This window comes from Leptonychotes weddellii, chromosome 1 (assembly GCF_054177405.1).
Source record: "Leptonychotes weddellii isolate Sample4059 chromosome 1, ASM5417740v2, whole genome shotgun sequence".
NCBI lineage: Eukaryota > Metazoa > Chordata > Mammalia > Carnivora > Phocidae > Leptonychotes > Leptonychotes weddellii.
In genome coordinates this window covers 190,908,702-190,930,592 of record NC_138369.1, presented here as the reverse complement: position 1 = coordinate 190,930,592, position 21,891 = coordinate 190,908,702, and the positions used below count along the sequence as shown (strand labels likewise).

The window sequence follows — 21,891 nt, the reverse complement described above, 5'->3', positions numbered from 1 at the left end:
GCGTGGGGGGAGCCATGGAAAGGGCTCGAGATTGAGGAGTCCCAGCCTGGGTGCTGGGGGCCGATGCTGGGGCCCGCGTCCTGGAGAATAAAGTGTAGGGAGAGGGGCAGGAGTGGATCGGAGAGGACGTGGTGAGTTTGGGCCTCAGGGGCCAGCAGGATGTCCACGGGGAGGAACCCGTAGGAAATGGCCACAAGAGACGCCCTCGGGCCACGGGTGGCTTGGCCATGGATTGGAAGAGGTTTCAGTGGCCCAGACATAGCCCCCTGACCACTGTATGTGTCTGAACTTGATGTAGGAAGCACGGAAGACGCTGGGCAGGCTGGTTTGGGCAGCACATTTAATGTTGGGTTTTACAATATTCCCAGGCCTGACGATTCCTGGTGGTTTATGCTGATGGTCTGTGAGCCACTGACAAGGAGCAGGGTGTCGCCCCGCCATCTGTGCCCACCGCCTGCCCCTCCCTGCACTCACAGGGAGGAGGGAGGGAGTGCCATGCCTGCAGAGCCCCCCGAGGCCCCAGGGTAGCCCATAGGCAGATACCCTTGGGTCTCCAGAGAAGGCGTGTGCTTGAGCGGCCCCCACCCCCTGGTGCACGGGCTCAGCCTTGACCGCCCGGGGCAGTGAACTGAGGGGCCTGGTGCCCCACCCCAGAGCAGGTGAGGGTTCGAGTAAGGTCACAGTGAACACCGTCTCCGGGATGTGGGCCCGAGGAGAAGGCCACGGGGGAGCCCCGACTGTCCAGGAAACACCGGCCTTGGGCCAATGCACGTCTGGTCGTGGACGAGCTGCTCACGATGGGACCAGGAGGGAATCTGGCTGAGGGCCGAGGCTGCAGGGGCAAGGATGGCTGGCAGGGTCCCAGGGGCCACGTCAACCCTGAGGAATGGCCAAGTGACCAGAGCCAGATGTCCCCTGCCTTGGCTCTCCCCTTGGGGCGCCCTGATGCCCTCCAATTCACAGGCTCATCTGGTCGGCGACTCGAGGTGGCTATGAGAGGTGGCAGATGCCCACAACACACCACGCGGTGCCCCAGCAGCAGCCTCTGGCCGCCCGAGGTCCAGGGCGGCATGTGGCTCGGGCAGCTGGTGTCAGCCTGTGTGCAGGGCAGCCCAAGCCTCCACGGGGACCGCGGGCGGGCTGGCCTCACCTGCCCCTGGCAACAGGGCCCGGCCGAGTCCACGGGTCAGTAGAAAGCCCCAAACAGAGTGGCCACCTTCTGGAGGATGGTCTTGTGGTGGGCATACAGCGGGATGCGCTTGTCCACGACCTGCCACTGGGCGGACATCCCGGGGTCACAGGAGTGCAGGTGCTGCAAGAGAGCAAACGCAGAGCCTGACTCCCCCCGAGCCGGCTCAGGCACCCCAAAACTTCAGCTGCGGAAGGGCCGCGGGGACACCACAGCCCTGGTCCCTGCTACGGGCCCAGCCTATGGCTGGCTCACTGTGCTCTTCTAGCAAAGGGAAGTGAGAACAGCTACTTCAGACACGACTCAGAGAATCCTGCCCAGCCCTGATAATCCTTCGTGAGAACAGAGCAGGTGGCCTTATTCTCAGGTGTTCGTCCTGCAAACCCAGCCCCAGGTCTGCTCCCTGGGCCTCGGTGGTCCCAGCTCTAGACTGATCTAAGTATGGGGGACGCTATCCCCGTGAAGACACGTGAATCCTGCAACTCTGACTCGGCTCTGGCCTCTCCTGGTGCCTCTTGGAACCCCCTACTCTCTGCAGCCCCCACCCTCTGGTCTTAGCCAGCTCTGGCCGCCTGAGACCCCAGGCAGACCCCTCCCGGAGGCCTGGAGGTCCCCCCAGAGCACGCTCGCCCCATGTCTCCCCCTCCTGGGAGCCTGTGGCCGAAGCCCCATACAGAGTTCAGCCTCTTCAGGTCCATGTCGCTCTGGTCTGGGAAGTGGATGCTGATGGCCACCGTCTCAATCCAGGCGTTGTCCGTGTTCCTTGGGTCGTCCACGTACCCCTTGTACACCTGGGGGGCAGCACGGGGGTGAGCTGGTCCACCCAATGGAGCGCTGAGCCCCGCCCTGGCGACCTTCCAGAGGGAGGGGCACCACGTGTGCCCTTTGCTCCCTCCAGGCCCTGGGACGCCCTGGGCACAGCTGTCTGCTGCCCCAGGCCCCGCCCCCATCTCCATGCCTGCTGCATCCTGCTCCCCAACACAGCCCCAGCTCCCTCACTCAGCTCCCTCCCGGGTTCTGGCCCGACATCCAGACCCTCGGAAGGACTGAAACAGGATGGCGGACCTCAAAAACGTGACGCTAAGTGAAAGAAGCCAGATGCCAAAGGCCGCACACTGTGTGATTCCACTAGCAGCGAGGTCCTGTGGGGGCCGACTGGTGCCTGCAGGGGCACAGGCGGGGGCGCGGGCGGGGGCGAGCGCTGCTGGGTGGGGCGGGCGCTTGGGCTGATGGGAATGTCCTGGACAGGTGGACTGATGGTCGCACCCACGGCCAGGGCACTCAAGGCCACCGACCTGCTCACTTTGAAACGGTTAATTTTATGGTACGTGGATTTCAATAAATAAACTACTTAATTCTTCTCACAAAGTTGAGAAAAGAGACGGTGGTGTCGCCCCCAGCCCTGCCCGGGACGGCCCTCGTGAAAGGACTGGCTCCGTAGATCAAAACTGAACAGCAGCTCTTGCCTGTTTCGCCCCGAGCGGGGCCAGAAACAGGGCCGGGAACAACTCAGATGTCCGCTGAGGACGCTCGGCAAATCGTGGCGCAGAGCCTCCCCGGGGCCATGGAAAAGGGCAGGTGAATTTGTAAATCAGGGCTTAAAAATATGACCATCACGAATTAAGTGAGAAAGGTTACGGAGAAATGTGTGCCATGTGGCCCATTTCTGTCAAGCGTGTGTGATGTTCACGCGCAGAGGTCGCGGGCACCGGAGCCCCACGCGGGCGTGCACAGAGGTCAACAGAGAGCCTGGAGCAGGGCTCTCCGGGCAGCCCCGTGGGCGAGAGTGAACATGGGTGTGTGACGGCAAATGCGGACTGCTTTCAGAATGACAAACAGATTCGATGAAGAATACAGGCCTGACCAAGGTGCACGGGCCAGGGCCTGGGGAGCCGGCGGCTGGCGTCCCAGCACCCCTCTCTCCGGGGAGACACAGACCCTGCGGTCCCCGTGTGCCCGGGTGTGCTCAGGGCAAGAATGAGTGTGGGAGGGAGGTACCCAGCCCCTTGATTTAGAGAGAATGGGGACAGAGAGGGAAAGCAGGTGCCCAAGGCCCAGAGCCATGGCCTGCCACCCCTCCTGCTCCCAGCTCCTTCCTCCAGGGGCTGCGGGGTGTGGATTGGCAGCAGGGTCCCCAGTGTCCCATCCTGCTCACCCTGCAGCCCTCACCAGCAGCACGCTGTGGGGGACCAGGACACACAGACAGTACTCTGAAGCAGGAAGGCCCCCTTACCTCAGTGCCCTGCGTCAGCAAGTTCTGGAAGGAATACCAGAACTCTCTGCGGAGGACCTGCTTCAGCTTCCGGGGCAGTATCTCTCCTGGGTCGCGGGAGCCCTAAGCAGAGAGGAGGCAGAGGCAGGTCTGCGAGGCTGTGCAGAGACCCACCTCCACTGGCCGCCTGCCCAGCGCGGGCAGCCGGCCAGCTCCACGGAGCCGCAGGCGGACGAAGGTCTGGCAGCTTGGCTGTCTCGGGACTGCAGTGACGCTGCCCAGAGCCCGCTGCCTGCGTCAGCCCGGGACGGAGTGGGGCTGAGTCAGGCCAAAGGCACAACCTCGGAGGGGTGCACGCGGGCACCGGGGCCTCTCTCTGGCGCCCATAAGGTAACCAGCACCCTACGCCCCACCTGCCCACCAGCAGGAGGGCATGTTTTCGTTGTTTGCATCCCTCAGATGCCATCTCCCACCTCTGCTCCCCCAGGCTGGGCTCCCGGCCACTCCCAATGCCCCCTGTCCTGGGGACCTGGATCCTGAGCCTGCACCACCCGGCCCTTGACCCTCTAGGAGACCCTGTTTGTTATTGAAGTCCCTCCAAGTCCCTATCACAGCCATCCTGCTTTGGCCCTTGAGACACGCCTGCCCCTCGAAAGATGCAGTGCCAGGGACCCGTTCAGGTAGGCCGCTGGGGGGTCTGCAGGCACAGTGCCCGGGGGTCTGCAGGCATGCTGCTCGGAAGATGCCAGTTGGCAGGAACCACATTGGGCCCGGAGAGATCAAAGTGCCCAAGAGGGAGGCTGAATCATGTTAGAGAAGCCCCAGGGCGAGAGGGGCCGGCCGTAAGCCAACCCCCCATTCAGCGTGGTGCTCCCTCAGCTGGGGATACAGGAGTCCTGGCTTCAGGGGCCAGAACTGCCCAGCGCCCCGGACTCCTTGTTGCAGCCTGGGGACCTGGCCATCCCCAGCCGAGCAGCCACTGGGCCATGGGCAGGTGCTGAGCTGGGGTAGATCACGGACATCCTGGGAACAGGCTCAGAGGAGAGGCCCCCGAACAGGGCCGCATCCCAGACACTGTGCACCAGCTCAGAGCCTGTCGGGGGGCCTGGTCCTCCTGCCAGGACCCCAGAACAAGGATGGGGGCCGGGGAGGGCAGACTGATCTGGGAGTAAAACCCAAGTGGTTCAGCCCAGGGCCTCCTGCACCCCAATCAGGTTTGTCCCCACAAGGCCTTGGGGTGCACTCCGGCCTTCAGCCCTACAAGCATCTGCCACTCCCTGCCTCCCCACGGCCCTGCACACTGTCCTGTCCTTAGAGCTCAGCTCAGTGCCGCACAGAGGTATGTGCCCGCCCGGGACACCTGCATGAGGAGCCGTGTGTGCCCCCGAGGCCACGAGCTCCACAGGAGGCCCAGCCCGGGCCCTGACACAGCCCCAGCCCTGAGCCTGGTGCTCAGACACAGTGGGTATCAGTCAGACTCTCACACACCAGTCTTCGAACCCGTTTTCACAACTGCCAAAGGAGCAAACAGGAGGGGGTTCCTTCTACAAAGCCCAGTACCAGTTTGTCCTTTAGGACCAGGGACAGAGTCCAGAGCGGGCGGGTGGAGGCGGGGTGACTGCAGGGGGGAGGTGTTGGGCCGGAGGGTGGGATGGACGGACCGGATGGACAGCTCCCACTGGCTCACCCCTGGCAGGGCCCAGGCTTCCGAGAGCGGATGCTTCACGACCAGCACCTCCAGCATTTTCTTTATGCTCTTCCTGCAGATGGCGCCATCCTGGTTCCGCCTCCACCTGCAGAAGGGGCCGCTCATGGGGATCCTCTGACCTGAGCGCTCCCCACCTCCGCCCCCCTGCCCTCCTGGGGCCAACCCTGTCTCCTTCCCCAGCGGCCGCTCCAGGGGAAGAACCGGGTGGTGGCCATTAGGGGATGTCTTTCCACTTCACTACTGCTGGGAGGATGAGAATGGGCCGGCTTCTCAGGCAAATCGTTTTTTATCAAAAGCCTCAAGGAGGCACATGCCCTGAACCCCGCTGATCCACTGCTCGCTCTTTGGAAATGCTGGGTGGGATTACACGTATTTTCATTTTGTCGGTGGTCCTGGGCCTTGGCCATGGCTTTGCCCCTCCTCCCAGAGGCAAGCCAGGGGACGGGGACCCAAAGGGAAGCAAGGGCAGCCCAGGGCGTGGGGACGGGCCTGGGTTTCTCCCAGGGGGTACGGACACTCCCGCCCCATGTCTCGGGTGTGCCCGAGGGTCAGCGGATGGAATGGACATAGAGAGGGCCGTGGGTGACTGGGTGGCCTCATCAGTGGCGTACTCACCGGGTGATCACAGGCTGCAGTGTGTGGTTGGGTCCCAAACAACCAAGGCTTCCCCGCCCGCGCAGTCCTGTGCGGCCCATGGGGTTCCTGGGGTGGACAGGGGTCTGCTTAGATTGCCGCTTGTCTCTGGGAGGACCAGGCCGGGGCAGTGGGCAGGGGCCCCTCAGGGGGAGCGCGCCGGCTCCCCCCGGACCTTCTGCGGCCCAGGATCTTCAGAGCACAGACAGCTCACCGCAGCGGGATGCTGGGAAAGAGCCAGTGTGTGGAGGCGCTGATGGGACCCCAGATCCACCAGCCCGGCCAACTCCACCTCCCCACCTAGGACTGTCCCGCTGGGGACACATGTCCCTGAGGGCCTCCGAGGGATGAGGCAGGAGCTTCAGGTCACCTTGGAGTTGGTTGGAAAAGCAACATCCAGCCCCACTGCTGGAGTGGACACCACGTCCCCCTGAGAGCACGTGCCTAGCTCATTGCGCCACACAACACACGTCCGCACCCGAAGGCCTCATGCACGTGGGTCCCTCTGTGACATGCCAGCCTGCTCTCTCCCTGTGCCACGGCCCCGCGTGGCCTCCTGTCTCGGCAGCGGGGGCCCGTCTCCCACCACCTCCGGACACAGTGGCCCACTCTTGTTCCAGGACATTCCTGAAAGCCCTGCCCCTGCCAGCTCTCTCAAGCCACCCCAGGGCCCGTCCGCTCCACGGGGCTCACGGTATCCCAGCAACTGTTGTCCCTCCCCTAATTCTGATGGCTCCTTCCTCATCCTCCAGCCCCTGGAGCCGCCTCCTCCCCAGCGACCCCGCCCAGAGGAGGCTCCTTCAACTCCAGACCCCCAGGCTGACACACGGAGGTGATCCCCAAGGACTGCCGGGCATGATGTGACCGGTCACTCGACAGCTGGACTCGGACATACAGAGTGCCCGTCCCCGCACAGAACAGACGCTGGAAACACCGTCATCCCCTGACGCGACCCCACGGCCCCTCAGCGGCTCCCCTGCGGCCAGAACCCTCTCGGGAGAAGTCTGCTCTTTCTCAGAAATCCATGGAGATGGCGGGACGGTCACCCCCATTTTACGGGGAAGACTGGAAGTCCCCGAGGTTACTCAGGGCTGAAGGCAAAGCACCCAAGGTCAGTGGGGTGAGCCCCGGGAGGGGCAGAGAGGGAGCCTCATCCAGGTGCCAAGGAAACGTTTTATGTCAATCTGTCCTTTCTTCTGTGTTTTGTTCATTTTTACCAGAAAAATGACTAGTTTGCCAAGACAGGACAGCTGAGCCCAGAAGCAAGCCCCCAAAGGCCCCCCACAGGGTCGGGGTGATGCGGGATGGCGGGCAGCCGCACTCACAGAGGGAGCCCGTCCTGAACCGCGTAGAGCCCATGGAAGCTCCGCCGGTCTATGGGCCCGTCCACGGCGTTGTAGCTGATGCTGGCCAAGGCTTCCAGGGCGCTGGGAGCAAGCGGAGAGTCACGTCCCCGGTAAGAGAGGGCGGTGCCCTGGGCTGGGCAGTCAGAGAGCCCACGACCGCAGGTGCCCACAGCCACGCGCCTCCCAGCTCGTCCCAGCCCTTGAGGAGAGCGGGCAGCCCGTCCAGGCAGGAAGCAGACCCTCACCCTGAGCCGGCGCTGGCGGTCACCTGGGAGCGCCCGGCGGGTCCCTCGCCCACCCTCCTGCCGGGGGCAGGGATGCACACACTCACTTTCCCACGGGGTCCACCAAGCCCTTGTCCTTCCTGTCGTCCGTGTAAAAGGGTGGGTCATAGATGAGAAACTCCGTCTGCACAAACACGGCAGTTCTCCCCTCAGACAGTTACCCCAGACTACGGCTAGGGCACCCAGGATGACCAACGGCGGCTCCTCCTCGTCAAAGTGCTCATAGCCAAGGACCCCGAGACCGTCCCCAAAGTGCACGTGGTAGCTCTGAGCTCAGGCAGGCCTGCGGGGTGCACCCCCCACTGGGGACCCAGCCGAGGGGGCGGCAACGGCACTGCTGGTCTAGGGGAGCCCCCAGGATGGGGCAGGGGTCCAGGCTGGACTGCAGGAGTGAGGAAGACTCCAGCTGGCAGGGACTGGGGAGAAAGAATGGAAGCCACAGCCTGGAAGGTCCTGGAAAGGCCAGAGAGAAAGCCCGTGGGGGCAGGGAGGGCACACAGAGGCCGTCAGCCCTTCCTCTCCCTTCGATGCCTTCCCCTAGCTGGTGCTCACAAGAGGGGCACTGACCACTCCGGGAGGCTGGGGTCCAGGACCAGCGAGGGACAGTCTGCTCCCCGTGTGGGTCAGATCCCAGCTCCACCACCCCCAGCTGTGTGTACCTACGGGACTCCGTCTCCACCTGTGTCCAACACGTCCCTGGGGGGCTGTAGCAGGCAAGTGTGCCTGGGGCCCGGCTGTGTCAGAGGGCTCAGGGCAGGACCGCCGCCCCAGAACCCGGCCGCCTCCGGCCAAGGCTGGCACTCACCTCCCAGGGCACCTTCTCGTTGGGCACGGGGAAACGCGTGACGTGGGAGTTGGGGTAGAGGAGGTGCCGGGCGTTCACGTGGTGGGTGTCGCCCACGTCTTCTGCCTTCTGCCTGCCGTCCAGCTCATGGTCCTGCTCCTCTGAGGTCTTCTGGGGTGCTGGAACAGCCACAAGGAGCCGTGGGCAAAGCCGGACTCCGGCTCAGGCTCCTGCCCACAGGACAGGGGCGTCCTCTATGGCCCTTTCCCCAAAACTGAGCCTCCTCCACCTCCCTGAGTCCAGAGTGAACACCACCAGCCCCGAAGGGGGCCCCAGCCCAGGGCCCCAGGACCATGGCTCTGGGAAGACCGAGATCTGGGGTCAGAGAGTGTGCCCCCAGCCAGCACCTGCCTCCTTGTGTGGCTGCCCCAGAGCCCATCCAGTTAAGGAGGGCCAGCAATGCCCCAGGAGGGCTAGTCACGCCCTCTTCCTGGCTGGCTGCAAACTTAGAAACGCAGACTTTGCTTTCTGTCCCCCAGCACCTTCTGGAGCTGCCCCTCCTTTGTGTCACGATGCACAAGAGGAGGTCAGGGACGTGGGCCAGGCCTCTTCTCAAAGTCCCCCACCTGGTCATGTGGGGGGCTCGGCTGTGCTGGGCCCCTGCTTCTCTGGGACAGGCTATGCTCCCTCTGGGCGCTCGGGGCTCAGGAAGAGCTCAGTCAGCCCACCCCCAGGCCGAGGGGGAGCCCTGCTTACTGCCTCTCCTCCCCATGGACCCCCAGATTCAAAAGAACACAGGCCAGTAGAGACCAGCCGCGGTCGTGGCCTCCACTCACCCAGGGTGGGGAGGCCCTCCTCTGAGCCAAAGCCACCATCCCTCAGCGCCTTCATGATCCAGTGCAATGCTCTGGACATCTGGGCCACCTGGAAGGCACATCCCAAACAAGGTGTGGTCAGCACCTTCCTCTGTACCGCACAGCCACCCCCCCACTGAAACCACGAGGGCACCACTGGGAGCACCCATCCCGCTGCAGTGACCCCACGGGCATCCAAGCCCGCCCTGCTTCCCTTAGTCACCAGCAGTGCCCACCAGAGAGACACAATGGCCACTGGAACTGGACACACCAGAGGCCACTGGACCACGCTGAAGCCCCAGAAGACAGCTCTGAGCCACAGGGAGAAGGTGGGGCACCACGACCCACGGAGCTTCCCACGGCTCCTGCTCCTCCCAGAGAAAAGAAGCTTCTAGAAACCAAACATACTCAACTGCAGGTGATGGCAGGAGCCACGTGACGAATAGGGGCCAGGAGGACGCTGCTCAGCAGCACCCATGTTAGAGGGTGTCAGCAAGGCGAGGCCCCACAGGGGAGGAGGCAGTTAGGGCAGACCCCCGCACGCAGCGGTCCCCGGGCAGGGGCTGGCTGACAGCAGAGCCCCCGCCAGCCCAGTGGCTGGGTGGCTTGCCCCCACCTGACACAGCAGAGCTGAGAAGAGGCAAGACTCCAGTGCCAGCCTGGGGGGCTCAGGCGCTGCCTGCTGGGAGGCTGCTGTGGGTGGCAGGGGCTCTCATAAGAAAGCACAGGTCCTCTGTGCCCCCAGCAAGAGGGGCACAGAAGGGCAGGGACCCAACCTCCACCCTGCCTACCCCTCCTTATCCTGGAGGCTGGAGGCCTCCCTGACTGCCAGCCCCTATCACTGCCTTCATTGCTGTGCTTATTAAACCACACTGTGACAATGGACATTTATGTCTGTGCCCCCCACACTGGAAACCTCTGAGGGGGAGACAATTCCTGTTCACCGTGACATTCCTCAGGCCAGCCCTGGATGTGGCACAGAGGAGGAACACGGGAAACATGAAATGAAGGATGGATGGATGGATGGATGGATGGATGGAAGGAAGGATGGATGGATGGATGGATGGATGGATGGATGGATGGGGGATGGATGGATGGATGAATGGATGATGGATAGAAGGAAGGATGGATGGATGGATGGGGGATGGATGGATGGATGGATGATAGATGGATGGGGGATGGATGGAAGAAAAGATGGATGGAAGGAAGGATGGATGGAAGGAAGGAAGGATAGACAGATGGATGAATGGAAGGAAGGATGGATGGATGGATGGATGGATGGATGGATGGATGGATAGATGGGGGATGGATGGATGGATGGAAGGAAGGATGGAAGGAAGGATGGATGGATGGAAGGAAGGATGTATGTATGGATGGATGGGGGATGGATGGATGGAAGGATGGATGGATGGAAGGAAGGATGGAAGGAAGGATGGATGGAAGGATGGAAGGAAGGATGTATGTATGGATGGATGGGGGATGGATGGATGGACAGATGGATGGATGGATGGAAGGAAGGATGGACAGAAAGAAGGACAGAGGGGTGGATGGAAGAATGGATGGATGGAAATGGATGGATGGAAAGAAGGATGATGGACAGATGGATGGAAGGATAGATGGATAAATGGATGAATGAATAAATGAATGAATAGATAGATGGGTGGGTGAATGAATGTTCAGGGACCTGAGCCCAGCTAGCCTGCAAAGCTGCTCAGGGCTGCCTGTCTCAGGCCTAGGGCTTAGAGTCCAGTGGATGTGGCCCAACTGGTGGGGGAGCATCAATGTTCATTGATGGGGGATGAGTAGGGCAGGGGCTGTTCACCTAATGCCAACTGCCTATTGACAATGTCCTTTGAGCTCCCTCTTACAAAAGAACAAGCTCCCTGCGTGCAGAAGCATCCAAACCTTGACCCCACATTCCAACCATCGGGGGCTGGTCTGAGATATCCACACGCTGCTTTCTGACGTTGCTCCCGACATTCAAACTCATCTTGCATCCCCTGGGACCCTCCCTCCCAGGATCCCCAGGCAGCCTGGGAAAGCAGGCCAGGGCGTCTGTAATTCCCACAGCGTCTGGATGTGGAGTCCTGCAGAGGGGTCATCTCAGAGGACAGCTCTGAGGAGACCAGAGAAGGGGACCAGAGCAGCTCTCTCAGACCAGCCCCTGGTATAGACACCTCCCAGTGCACTGGGGTCGAGCTCAGTGGGGAAGTATTTGACAGAATTTTCTGGAAGACAAAGAAGGCGCTTCTTCCGGTTGGGAACGGTTGTCCCAACATTCCCCAAGTCCTTCTCAGGGTCATTTCCCCAGCATGCTCCTTCTCAAAGAGCGGTGCCCAGGCCTGTCAGAGGCATGACCCAGAAAAGGAGGCCCAGGCCCGGCGCCTACCTGCTCCTCCAGGGAGGACAGTCTCTGCTCCGTGGAGCCTGACCGCTTCAGACTTTCCATCTCCAGCAGGTCCACCGCGGTGTTGACCCTGGAAGAGCACACAGCTGAGCCCAGGCCAGGCTCGGGGGCCCGGATGCTGAGGAAACATGGCGCTAGGCTGCAGGGGGAGGTCCCTGCCAGATCCAGCAGCCTGGCCCCTCCTGCCCTTAACTTCAGGCCTCTTCCCCTCTATCTGAAAGTATTTATGACATACATTTCTGTGCAGAATGAGCACTGCCTCCTGCCTCGAAGGGGAAGATCTGGTAGCAAGTGCATTGCCCCCCACCTCACACAGCCATTCTGACTCCTCCCCACGGGAGAGACGAGAGACGCAAGTATGCGAGACGCTCCTCGCCTTGATGGGCCCACAGGCTTCCAGAAGGTGAAGCACAAAGCTCCGAGCTGCTTCTGGGCAGCACTGGGCGGGGGGGGGGCAGCACTGCTGTTCAGTTTGGTCCTATTTTGCTACAACATGGGAGTTTCAGCAGCTTTAGTCTGCCCCGTTTACAGTAAATAATTCCAAACATCGTCCAGACTCTCCCGTCTGGCTGTGTGTAGGGCGCCCAGTCCCACCTGCAGGGGACGCTCTCCTGTAAGAGACTTAGCCCCCACTTCAGTGGCCAGTGGGCGCTGAGCTGAGCCCGTGGCCCACTTTGAATGGTTCTCTAGGGAAAGGGGAGGGAAGCGCCTCACTGAGGGCCCAGGCGTTTATTCTTCCTCTCACTACGCGTTCCCTAACCCCACAAAAGCCACAAAACCACTTCCTGCCACATCCCCCATCCGGCCCGTGAATATGCTGCGTGGGTACCGACAGAGTGTCTTTGGACCCCTCTGACTCCCATCACCACGACAAGCTTGTCAGAGACCCCACCTCATCAACAGACCCCTTCCCCACTTTGTGGCTCAGCCACAGGGCTGTGGGGCCGTGGCGCGCCACGTGGCCTCCCGGGGCCTCAGATCCCTCCCCAGACCCGGGGGGGGAAGGTGGCCGGTGCAGGGCAGCATCGTCCCCCGTGCCCCAGCCAGGACGTGCTCCTGCCTTACACGTGCGCTCCCTCCCGTGTGCTCCGGAAACCATGCCAGGCGATGGCTGTCATCACAGCTCCGTTCACCGAGGAGCCCAGAGACACACAGCAAGGCAGGTGCACGGCTCTGAGGAGAGGTGCGCTCGGGCTCGGCCTGGCTGCAGGGAGCCCACCCCCTGGATGCTCAAGGCCCCAGGACGTCCTTCTCCACACACGGCCCACAGGACTGCACCAGGGACAGGACATAGTTACAGAGCACGTGTCCCCTGCCTCCTCCTGGCCCACGGCAAGGCATACCCTGACCGCAGGACCAACTCCTTCCACCCATCAGGGCCGGGGGTGAGCAGCCCCGACCTTACACCAGAAAGAAGGCGGGAGGGAGGAACTGGGGGCAGTGGGACAATGCTCAGTGAGCCTGAGCTCCAGGCCCGGCCACCACGGCCCCACAGAACCTGCAGCAAGGCTGTGTGCCAATAAGCTCACTGAGCTCACCCCCCAGGCCAAGTGGGCCTCCCCTGCCAGCACCCCTCCTTTAGCCCTGTCTGCAGGGGTCAGCCCTGTCTGCAGCCCAGGTGACCTTCTCCCACCCCGTGGGGGCCAGTCCTCCTAAGGACCCAGAGGGAAGGCCATGGGTCAGCTGGAGGACACAGGTTTCCCACCCCAGGGGCCTGGCCCAGGTGGGCTATGGCCCCATGTGACTTGGACCTGCAGGGGTTTCCCCGCCCCCGGGCTGCCCCGGCCTCCCGTACTTATCGCCGATGTCTTGTATCTGCTGCTCGGGCCTCTGCTTCCGCTGGTACTGCTGGTTCTGCAGGTAGTTCTCCTTCAGGTAGATCTCCCAGGACAGAAGGGCGGCCTCCTCGTTCTTCTCCAGCTTGCTCTCTGCAGGGGCGGGTGGGGGCAGATGGAGGGACCGGATCACTGGGGCGGGGGGGGGGGGACTGGGAGGGCCCGCGGCGGGGAGGAAGGGCTGGGGAGCCCACCCAAAGGGCTGGGGGGAGGTCGGAGGCCCATGGAGCTTCCAGGATTCTGGAAGGAGCAACCACGCTCCCTACAGGCCCCTGACTGCACCCAGGACCCGAGACAGTCTGGGGACCGCGGAGGGAGGGCCGGCTCACTGAGCTGCTTGTGCCTCTTGGCGGGGATCTTCAGGACGACCCTCCTGATGAACAGGTGCAGGTGGCTGAGCAGGATGAAGGGGGGCGGCGCGGGGGGCCTGCTGTGGTACTCCTCTATTAGGTCGTGGCGCTGGAACTTCCAGATCTGGTCCGTGTGCTCCTGGACCTGCTGGAACGTGTAGCTGGCAGGAGGCAAGGGGCGCGGGTCACGGAAGGGCTGGCGGGACCCCCAGAATCGCCCACAGCACCCCCTGGGGGGCCTGGGGGCGGCCCGTGAAAAGCAAACACACAGCACCCCAGTGGACAATTCCTGACGCAGACAAAGACCAGCCTCAGGGTCCTGAGCTCCTGGGAGCCATGGTGAGAATGAAGATCCCTGGATTTCAGATGTTATAAAACTTGTTAGCGGACAAAACAAGGCAGAGGACTGTTGGAAGGTGGACAGGGTCCTGGCATTTGACAATATCTAAACAGAGATTATCTGTGAATTTGACACACAGAAGGGACAGGATCTTCAAGGGCGGATGCGGCTCATCTCCGCACACTTGTCGTCTAGCCGATGGGCCTTGGCGGGCTGCCCCCCAATGCCAGACGTAGAGAGGCCCCCGAGGGGCGAGAGAGAAAGACACCCATCCAGACCAGGAACACAAGGGACCCTGCACGGCTGACCCACTCGGCTCCTGTTGGGGCTTTGTACACGGAGGACGAATACAGGTCATCCCATATCGGAAGAGCCGCTTCCTTAAATGCTGGGACACACTCTTCCACATGCAGAGATGACCTCAGCCAGGTCCCCTTGCCGCACAGCCCAGCTCCCTTGTTCGCAAAATGAAAGGTCTGCACAGGGGGCGCCCAGGTGCCTCAGTGGGCGAAGCGTCTGCCTCTGGCTCAGGTCATGATCCCGGGGTCCTGGGAGCCTGCTTTTCCCTCTGCCTGCCCCTCGCCCTGCTTGAGCTCTCTCTCTCTCTCAAATAAATAAATAAAATCTTTAAAAAAAAAATAAATGAAAGCTCTGCCCAGAAAGCTTTCACCCTCTGGATCTTACTTGTTTCCACAAACAATCTGTGACGTAGTGTTTTCTCCACCAGGACAGAAGCTGAGCAAAGCTCGGGTATTTCTGAGAGCCCTGGGTGAGACTCCAAGCTGTGCCCCGGGCCCCCAGGAGGCTCACTTCCCCGTGAGTCCCCCGGCCCGCGGGCAGCCTCCGCACAGCAGGGACCAGGGAGGGAGGCCATGCGCCGGGCGGAGCAAGGCAGCTCGCAGCGCGGGCGTCTGGGGCCCCAGGCTCACTCCGTCCCCGCTGGCTGGGCCCCGCGCCAGCAGCACTCACTTGAACATGGCAATGAGGAGGTTCAGCAGCAGGATGTTGGTGAAAAGCAGGTAAAGGCAGAGCAGGATGACGGTCAGCCACTCGGGGAAGGCAGGCTCGTGCCGGATGGCGTCGCTCTCGGGGCACTTGGGCTTGTAGGGGTCTGTGCCATTGGGGCTGCACTGGTCCAGGCTGAAATTCACACCTGGGGGGCAGGGAACAAAGACACCACACAGAGTCACAAGTGTCCCTTGGGCAGTGAGCACCCCGGGGCCTGGACGCCCCCACAGCTGGCTGCCCTCAGCTCTGTCAGACAGAGAGAGGCGTCCTCTGTGGGCAGGAGGAGGGAAGGACCCCTCCAGGACACGTCCTGGGCCCCGGGCAAGAGCCAGCCCCGGGGGGTGATGCCCAGTGCCGTGGGAGAGAATTCAAACCGAGAAACGAACAACTTGCACAACGAGGAAGGAGGCAAGGGAGGGAACCGTGTGGCATGGGCCACGTGCTGACCCACACAACGGGGCGGGGGTACAAACCGAAGTGCAGTCCCACATTTGTAGCAAAGTGGAGGGTACAGAAGATAATAAAGCATAAATAGACGTCCAGCTGTGCGTCAAAACACTCCCAAGGAGGCACAGCCTTTGGCAGCTGTTAACGGCAGCTAACCCGGGAAGTGGGGTCACAGACAGCATTATTCTTTATACCCACTCTGGATTTAACAGTTTTTCAACAATGAGCATGCACTATTTTCTTAAAAACTGGAAGTCTGTACCTCCCACCGCCCTGCGCCCATTTTGCCAATCTCCCTGCCCAACGAGCATGCACTGGTAAGGAGAAGAAAGAGCCCAAATCAATAACATAACCTTCCACTTTAGTAAACTAAAAAAGGGAAAGCAAACTGAACCCAAAAAGGAAGGAAGTAAGAAAGATCAAAATGCAAATAAATAACAGAGAGAATACAAAAAACAATAATCAATAAAAACCAAAATCTGTTTCCTGGAAAAGATTAAGAAGATCACAACCCTTTACCTAGACTTATCAAGGGGAAAAAAGGTTCAAATTGCTCAAGTTATAAACGAAAGAGAGAACATTACTACCAACCCTAAAAAATAAAAAGAACTATAAGGAAATACTACAGAACTGTGTGCTAACAAAGTAGATGACTTGGAAAAATGGGCAAACTCCTAGAAAGAGACAAAACACCAGAAGTGACTGAAGAAGAAATGGGAAATACAAACAGACCTATAACAGGCAAAAAGATTGAAGTAATAATTTAAAACTTCACACAAAGAAGAGTTCAGGCCCAGATGGCTTCACTGGTGAATTCTACTGAATGTTTGAAGAATTAAAACCAATCCTTCACAAACTTTTCCAAAATACAAAGCAGGAGGGAACACTGCTAACTCGTTCTATGAGGCTAGTATCACCCTGATACCAAAACCAGACAAAAACAAAACTACAGACCAATGCCCTTTATGAACATAGACGCAAAAACCCTCCCCAAAATGCCAGCAAATTGAATCCAGCAACACATAGAAAGAATTACACACCATGACCGAGTGAGATATATCCCAGGAAGGCAGAGTTGGTTTTACATCTGGAAATCAATTAATATAACACACCATATTAATAGCATGAAGAACAAAAGTCATGTGAACATTTCAACAGATGCAGGAAAAGTGTTTGACAAAATCATATATGCTTTTATAATAAAAGCACTCAAGAAACTAGGGATAGAAAGGTGCTTCTTCACTCTCATGAAGGACGTTTACAAAAAACCCCACAGTGAACATCATACTTACTAATGAAAGACTGAAAGCTTCACCCTCTAAGATCAGGAACAACATAAAAATGTTTGTTCTGGACACTTCTATTCAATGTTGTACCAGGAGTTCTAGCCAGTATAATGAAACAAGAAAAAGAAATAAATGCATCAGATGGGAAAGGAACAAGTAAAAGCATCTCTATTTGCAGAGGGCATGATCTTGTATATAGTAAATCCCGAGGAACCCACTAAAAAACTATGAGAGCTATAAAGACGTTCAGCATGGTTTCGGGATACAAGATCAACACACAAATATAGCATATTTCTACACACTAGCAATAAACAATCCAAAAATGAAATTAATAAAATAATTCTATTTACAATAACATGAAAAAGAATAAAAATCTTAAGAATAAACTTAAAAGGAGTGTAACTTACACACTGAAAATTATAAAATATTGTTGAAAGAAATTAAAGATCTAAATAAGCAGAAAGGCATCCCATGCTCAGAGTCAAAATCCTAGATGCCTTTTGGAGAAAGTGAGAAGCTGAATCCAAAATTCATGTGGACCCAAGGAACCCAGAGGCCAAAGCAATCTTGAAAAAGAAGAACAAAGTTGAAGGACTCACACATCTCTGATTGCGAAACTTACTACGAAGTTACATTTGCCAAGACCATGTGGTGTTGGCACAAGAACAGACATACAGATCAACAGAATAGGGTTGAGAGTCTATAGATAAACCCTTCCATTAATGGTCAGTTGATTTTTGACAAGGAGGCCAAGACAATTCAATAGGGAGAAATCGTCTTTTCAATACATGGTGCTTGAACAACTGGAAATTTGCATGCAAAAGAATGGCCCTTACCTCACACCGTATAAAAAATTAGTTTAAATAGCTCAAAGGCCAAAAGCAAGAACAAAAGCTATTACTTCAGGAATAACAACACAGACATGAGTCTTCATGACCTTGGGTCAGGCATCAGGTTCTGAGATATGACACCAAAAGCACAAATGATAAAAGCAACCGATAAGGTGGACTTCATCAAAGCTAAAAACTTTTGTGCTTTGAAGGACACGATCAAGAAAGTGACAAGCTGACCCACAGAAGAATATATTGGTAAATCATACAGATGAGAAGGAATTGGTGTCCATACGTAGAGAATTCTCGTAACTCAGTAAGAAAGAAAAATAATCCACTTGAGAAATGGGCCAATGCGAGAAGTAGACATTTCTCCAGAGAAGACATCTGAATGGCTCAGGGAGCACATGAAGAGATGCTCCACATCATTCACCATCAGGGAAATGCAAGTCAGAGCCACAATGAAATGCACTTCACACCCACTGGGACGGCTAGAAGCAAACAAAGACAATGACAAGCCAGAGAGAATGTGGAAATTGGGGCCCTCATATACGTTGCTGGTGGGGACATAAAATACAGGACAGCTGCCAAAGAAAATAGTTTGGCCGGTTCTCAAAAAGTTAAACACAGACTTAGCATACAAACCAACAGGTATACGTTACAGTTCCAGATATATATCCAAGAGAGGTGAAAACATATGTCCACACAAAAACTTATTTAAAAACATAAATAACTGTTCATAGCAATGTTATTCATAACAGCCAAAAAGTAGAAACAACGCATGTTCACCAACTTATAAATGCATAAACTAAATGTGATCTATCCATACGATGGAATATTATTTAGTAATAAAAAAAGGGAATTAAATACTGATGCAGGCTACAATATGGATGAGTCTTGAAAACGTTACACTAAGAAAAAACAAGATACAAAGATTACATATTACATTATCTGATTTATATGAAATGTCCAGCAAAGACAAATTGAACAGACAGAAAGTAGATTAGAGGTCACCAATGGTTGGGGGGATGGGGAGTGACTGCTAATGGGTGTCTTTGGTGGGTGATGCAAATGTTCTAAAATTAGATCCTCTAAATACACTAAAAACCACCAAACCACTGAGCTTCACGGTATGTGAATTATATCTTGATGAAGCTGTTGAAAAGAAAAAACTCCATATACAAAAAGGATTCTCCCCGTCCAGAGGAGGAGGAGGGATAGGGAGGCATGCAGTGTGGGGGAGGGGTGCCAACTGATGCCCCAGAGCCCCAGGCCACATCCTTGGCCCGCCTGGGATCTCAGTACGGCTTGGCTTCGGCTTCGAAGATCCCAACCCCCTCAACCGAACATCACACGCACCTGTCTCTCTGTCATGCAGGCACTTGGGGAGCTGCCACCCTTGTCCCCCTGTCCCCATCCTTCTGCGAGCTTTGCAGGTGCCCCTGCTGGAGCTGTAACACCCCATGTCCTACCGTCAATGTAAGCTGGCATCTGCCCGAAGATGGTGAGGTACGACTGGTAGATGACCCCCCGAAAGATCCAGTCCACCCGGCTCTCGTTGTGGATGAGGATGGCCTGCTTGGCCACCCCAAAAGACACCACCCACACCGCCAACAGGAAGAGGAAAAAGAAGACGTCCTTCATCTGCAGAGACGGAGGGCCCCAGCTGCAGCCACGTGCACCCACACGTGCCCCCTCCCCCCACACCCAGGTTGTGCGCTCTGCAGTGGTGGGAGGAGCCGCTGATGCCCAGGGCAGGAACACAGGGGCCCACAGACCTGGGCCTGTCCCCATATCCTAACAGGGTGCTGGGCACCACACAATGCATACGAGGGGCTGGATGCGACTGTGACCCACGGAGAGGAGTGACCGGAGCTGTAACAGCAATAAGGAACGAGCTGTGGAGATTAGGGAAGGCTGCCTGGAAGAGGTGACATACAGGCAAGGACCTGAGACAGGCATGCTGGGGTTGGGAGCCCGAGGGCAAAGCAGGGACATGGGAACCTAGTAGTGTGCTCAAGCCCTGGGGCACCTCACTTGCAGCTGGTGCAGGACCCGCTCATCCCCTTACCATCCGCTTCACGATGATTATCTTGGGCCCCAGCGTCTTACTGATGGTAAAAATGTGCATCAGGCGGAGGCAGAACATGATGAAGTCCAGAGAGAGGATGATGCGCCCAGAGTACAGCAGCCCGGGGATGAGCCTGCCCGAGGCAGAATCAAGGACCCCTCAGCTCACTGCTCCCGGAGCCTGCCCCCAGCTGCCTGCTCACCTGCCCGAGCCCACGTGTGGCTCTGGAGGCCTCTGGACCCCAAAGTACTAAAAATGGGGTACGAGCTCATGGACCAGAGCTTCCGGGGAGGTGTGTTTTCCAGAAAAGTCTGGGAGCCAGCCTTGGGCAGGGTAGGCAGGCCGTGCAGTCCTCTTGGGAGGCAGCGTGGCTGGTCCCTCTTGCTCCTTGGAGAAAGGGACCATGGCAAGGGCGCATGTGGCCCCAGTGGGCAGCAGAGTGGCCGGGGCCACAGCAGGAGGTGCTGGGAGGGGCCACTGGGCTGCAGATGCTCAGCCACCTGAGGGGCAGGGAGCTCTGGCACCTTCCTGCTCTACTCCTCCAGCAGTCCCGGGGTAGGTTCTGCCCACCAGACAGACAACAGGCAGGTCTGGGGCACCTGAGCCCTCGGGGCTGCGTCGCAGATGGCGGGGAGGTGCAGGGCAGACAGGCCACTCACCTGCAGGTCAGTCCTGCTACGAAGAGCAGGATGGCAGCGATGTCCAGCTTATTCCAGAAGTCACTGAAGTATAGGAGTGCCATCTTCGTCAGCCCGAACTCGTTGGGGTCATAGAAGAGCTGAGAGAGGACATGGTTAGGGGCCTGGCTGTCGCCACCATCGTCACCTGAGCAGTGAGAACACTCGCTCCTCCCCGGAGAGGGAGGCCAGCCAGGCAGGGCCCAGACTTCCACCGTCCCTGGGCCCCCCGGTGGAGCAGCAGCGGGAGACGAGCTCCAGGCAGTGGTGTAGCCAGGCCGCCTGAGCCCGCCCTGCTCGGTTCGCAAATGGCTGTGTTCTTGGCGCCGACTGTCCTCTCTGTCAGCAGCCCGCCAGCTCCCACCGGGCCCCTGTTCCCCTGCTTCCACGGCAGCCCCAAGAGGGGTGGGGACCGTGGCAGCCCTGGACCCCGGCAGCTGGGCGGGTCCCTTCTGGAGACGGTCAGACTCAGGGAGGAGGGTACACGTGACCCCCATTCTGGGGCTGCCACCTTTGAGGCCAGGGCTTCGTCCCCGGGAGAGGGTCTGGCTTCGGGAGGCGGCACAGCCAGAGGAAAGCTGGGAGAGGCCAGGGGGACAGCGTTGCCTCCCGCACCAGCCTCCCAGGAGTTCTGAGGCCGCCCCGGGCCCCGGCAGCAGCGCCTGGGCGCCTGTGGGCCCACCCACGGAAGTGACCGGCTGCGGGCCCCGGGGCCAGGTGCTCCCAGATGGGGGCGGGGACCAGAGGACAATCCACGCGGGCTGGGGATGTGGGGAAGGGGGCGGGGGGGGGGGCGCACCTGCCGCAGCTCCTCACACACCAGGGAGAAGAGCCAGAAGTAGATGAGGTACTCGCACCATGAGGGTGTGGGCTGGAAGTCCACCATGAGCACGTAGGCGAAGAGGCACAGGAAGGCAAAGTAGGACAGGATGTTGAGGTGGAAGATGACCACGGGCGCGTTGAAGAAGGCGCGGACCCGGAGCAGGCCCCTCCTGGCCTGCAGCTTCCTCTCCCTGCAAGGCAGACACCAGGGGGAGGGGGGGATGGCAAGACTGCGAGGGGCCTGAGAGCCCGAAGGACCTCTGCCTCCCCCAAGGAGTGGGGCCAAAGTGCTCATGTGCTCACATCACATGACAGAGACAGAAGCACTAGGACAGACGCTGTCCATGCAGCCCACGGACCCTGCGTAGGCAGCCACGTAGAGGGCTCCACCAGACGGCTCCACGTAAGGGAGGACCCTGAAAGAGCCCTTTGGCTCTGGTTTTGTTAGGACTGAAACGAAATGCTTGGCTAGTGGGTGCTCAGCGCAGGGCAGGTGCTCAGTGTAAAGTAGGTGCTCAGGGCAGGGCAGGTGCTCAGGGGAGGGTGAGTGCTCAGGGCAGGGCAGGTGCTCAGAGCAGGGCAGGTGCTCAGTGTAAAGTAGGTGCTCGGGGCAGGGCAGGTGCTCAGGGCAGGGCAGGTCGGCAGGGAGGGCAGGTGGACAAGGCAGGGTGAGTGCCGAGGGTAGGGCAGGTACTCAGGGCAGGGCAGGTGGGCAGGGAGGGCAGGTGCTCAGGGCAGGGTGAGAGCTCAGGGTAGGGCAGGTGCTCAGCGCAGGGCAGGTGCTCAGGGCAGGGCAGGTGGGCAGGGC

General features: G+C 58.8%; 1 protein-coding gene across 4 annotated transcripts in view; it reads right to left on the bottom strand.

The window, feature by feature from the left end:
• Nucleotides 1–323: 323 nt before the first annotated feature.
• The window catches only part of TRPM2 (transient receptor potential cation channel subfamily M member 2), a 43,181-nt gene continuing 21,613 nt past the window's right edge, over nucleotides 324–21,891 (bottom strand). For all 4 annotated transcript variants that reach the window (XM_081800626.1, XM_081800631.1, XM_081800640.1 and 1 more), the window contains 17 exons: nucleotides 21,061–21,274; nucleotides 20,244–20,362; nucleotides 19,585–19,717; nucleotides 18,986–19,157; nucleotides 14,912–15,095; nucleotides 13,582–13,763; nucleotides 13,213–13,345; nucleotides 11,400–11,487; nucleotides 8,993–9,080; nucleotides 8,178–8,335; nucleotides 7,420–7,496; nucleotides 7,068–7,169; nucleotides 5,725–5,811; nucleotides 5,089–5,194; nucleotides 3,423–3,524; nucleotides 1,864–1,980; nucleotides 324–1,312 (listed from right to left, as the gene is read on the bottom strand). In XM_081800626.1, coding sequence (XP_081656752.1) covers nucleotides 1,187–1,312; nucleotides 1,864–1,980; nucleotides 3,423–3,524; nucleotides 5,089–5,194; nucleotides 5,725–5,811; nucleotides 7,068–7,169; nucleotides 7,420–7,496; nucleotides 8,178–8,335; nucleotides 8,993–9,080; nucleotides 11,400–11,487; nucleotides 13,213–13,345; nucleotides 13,582–13,763; nucleotides 14,912–15,095; nucleotides 18,986–19,157; nucleotides 19,585–19,717; nucleotides 20,244–20,362; nucleotides 21,061–21,274 — 2,188 coding nt within the window. In that variant the 3' untranslated portion in view covers nucleotides 324–1,186. The remainder of the gene's footprint in view (nucleotides 1,313–1,863; nucleotides 1,981–3,422; nucleotides 3,525–5,088; nucleotides 5,195–5,724; nucleotides 5,812–7,067; nucleotides 7,170–7,419; nucleotides 7,497–8,177; nucleotides 8,336–8,992; nucleotides 9,081–11,399; nucleotides 11,488–13,212; nucleotides 13,346–13,581; nucleotides 13,764–14,911; nucleotides 15,096–18,985; nucleotides 19,158–19,584; nucleotides 19,718–20,243; nucleotides 20,363–21,060; nucleotides 21,275–21,891) is intronic.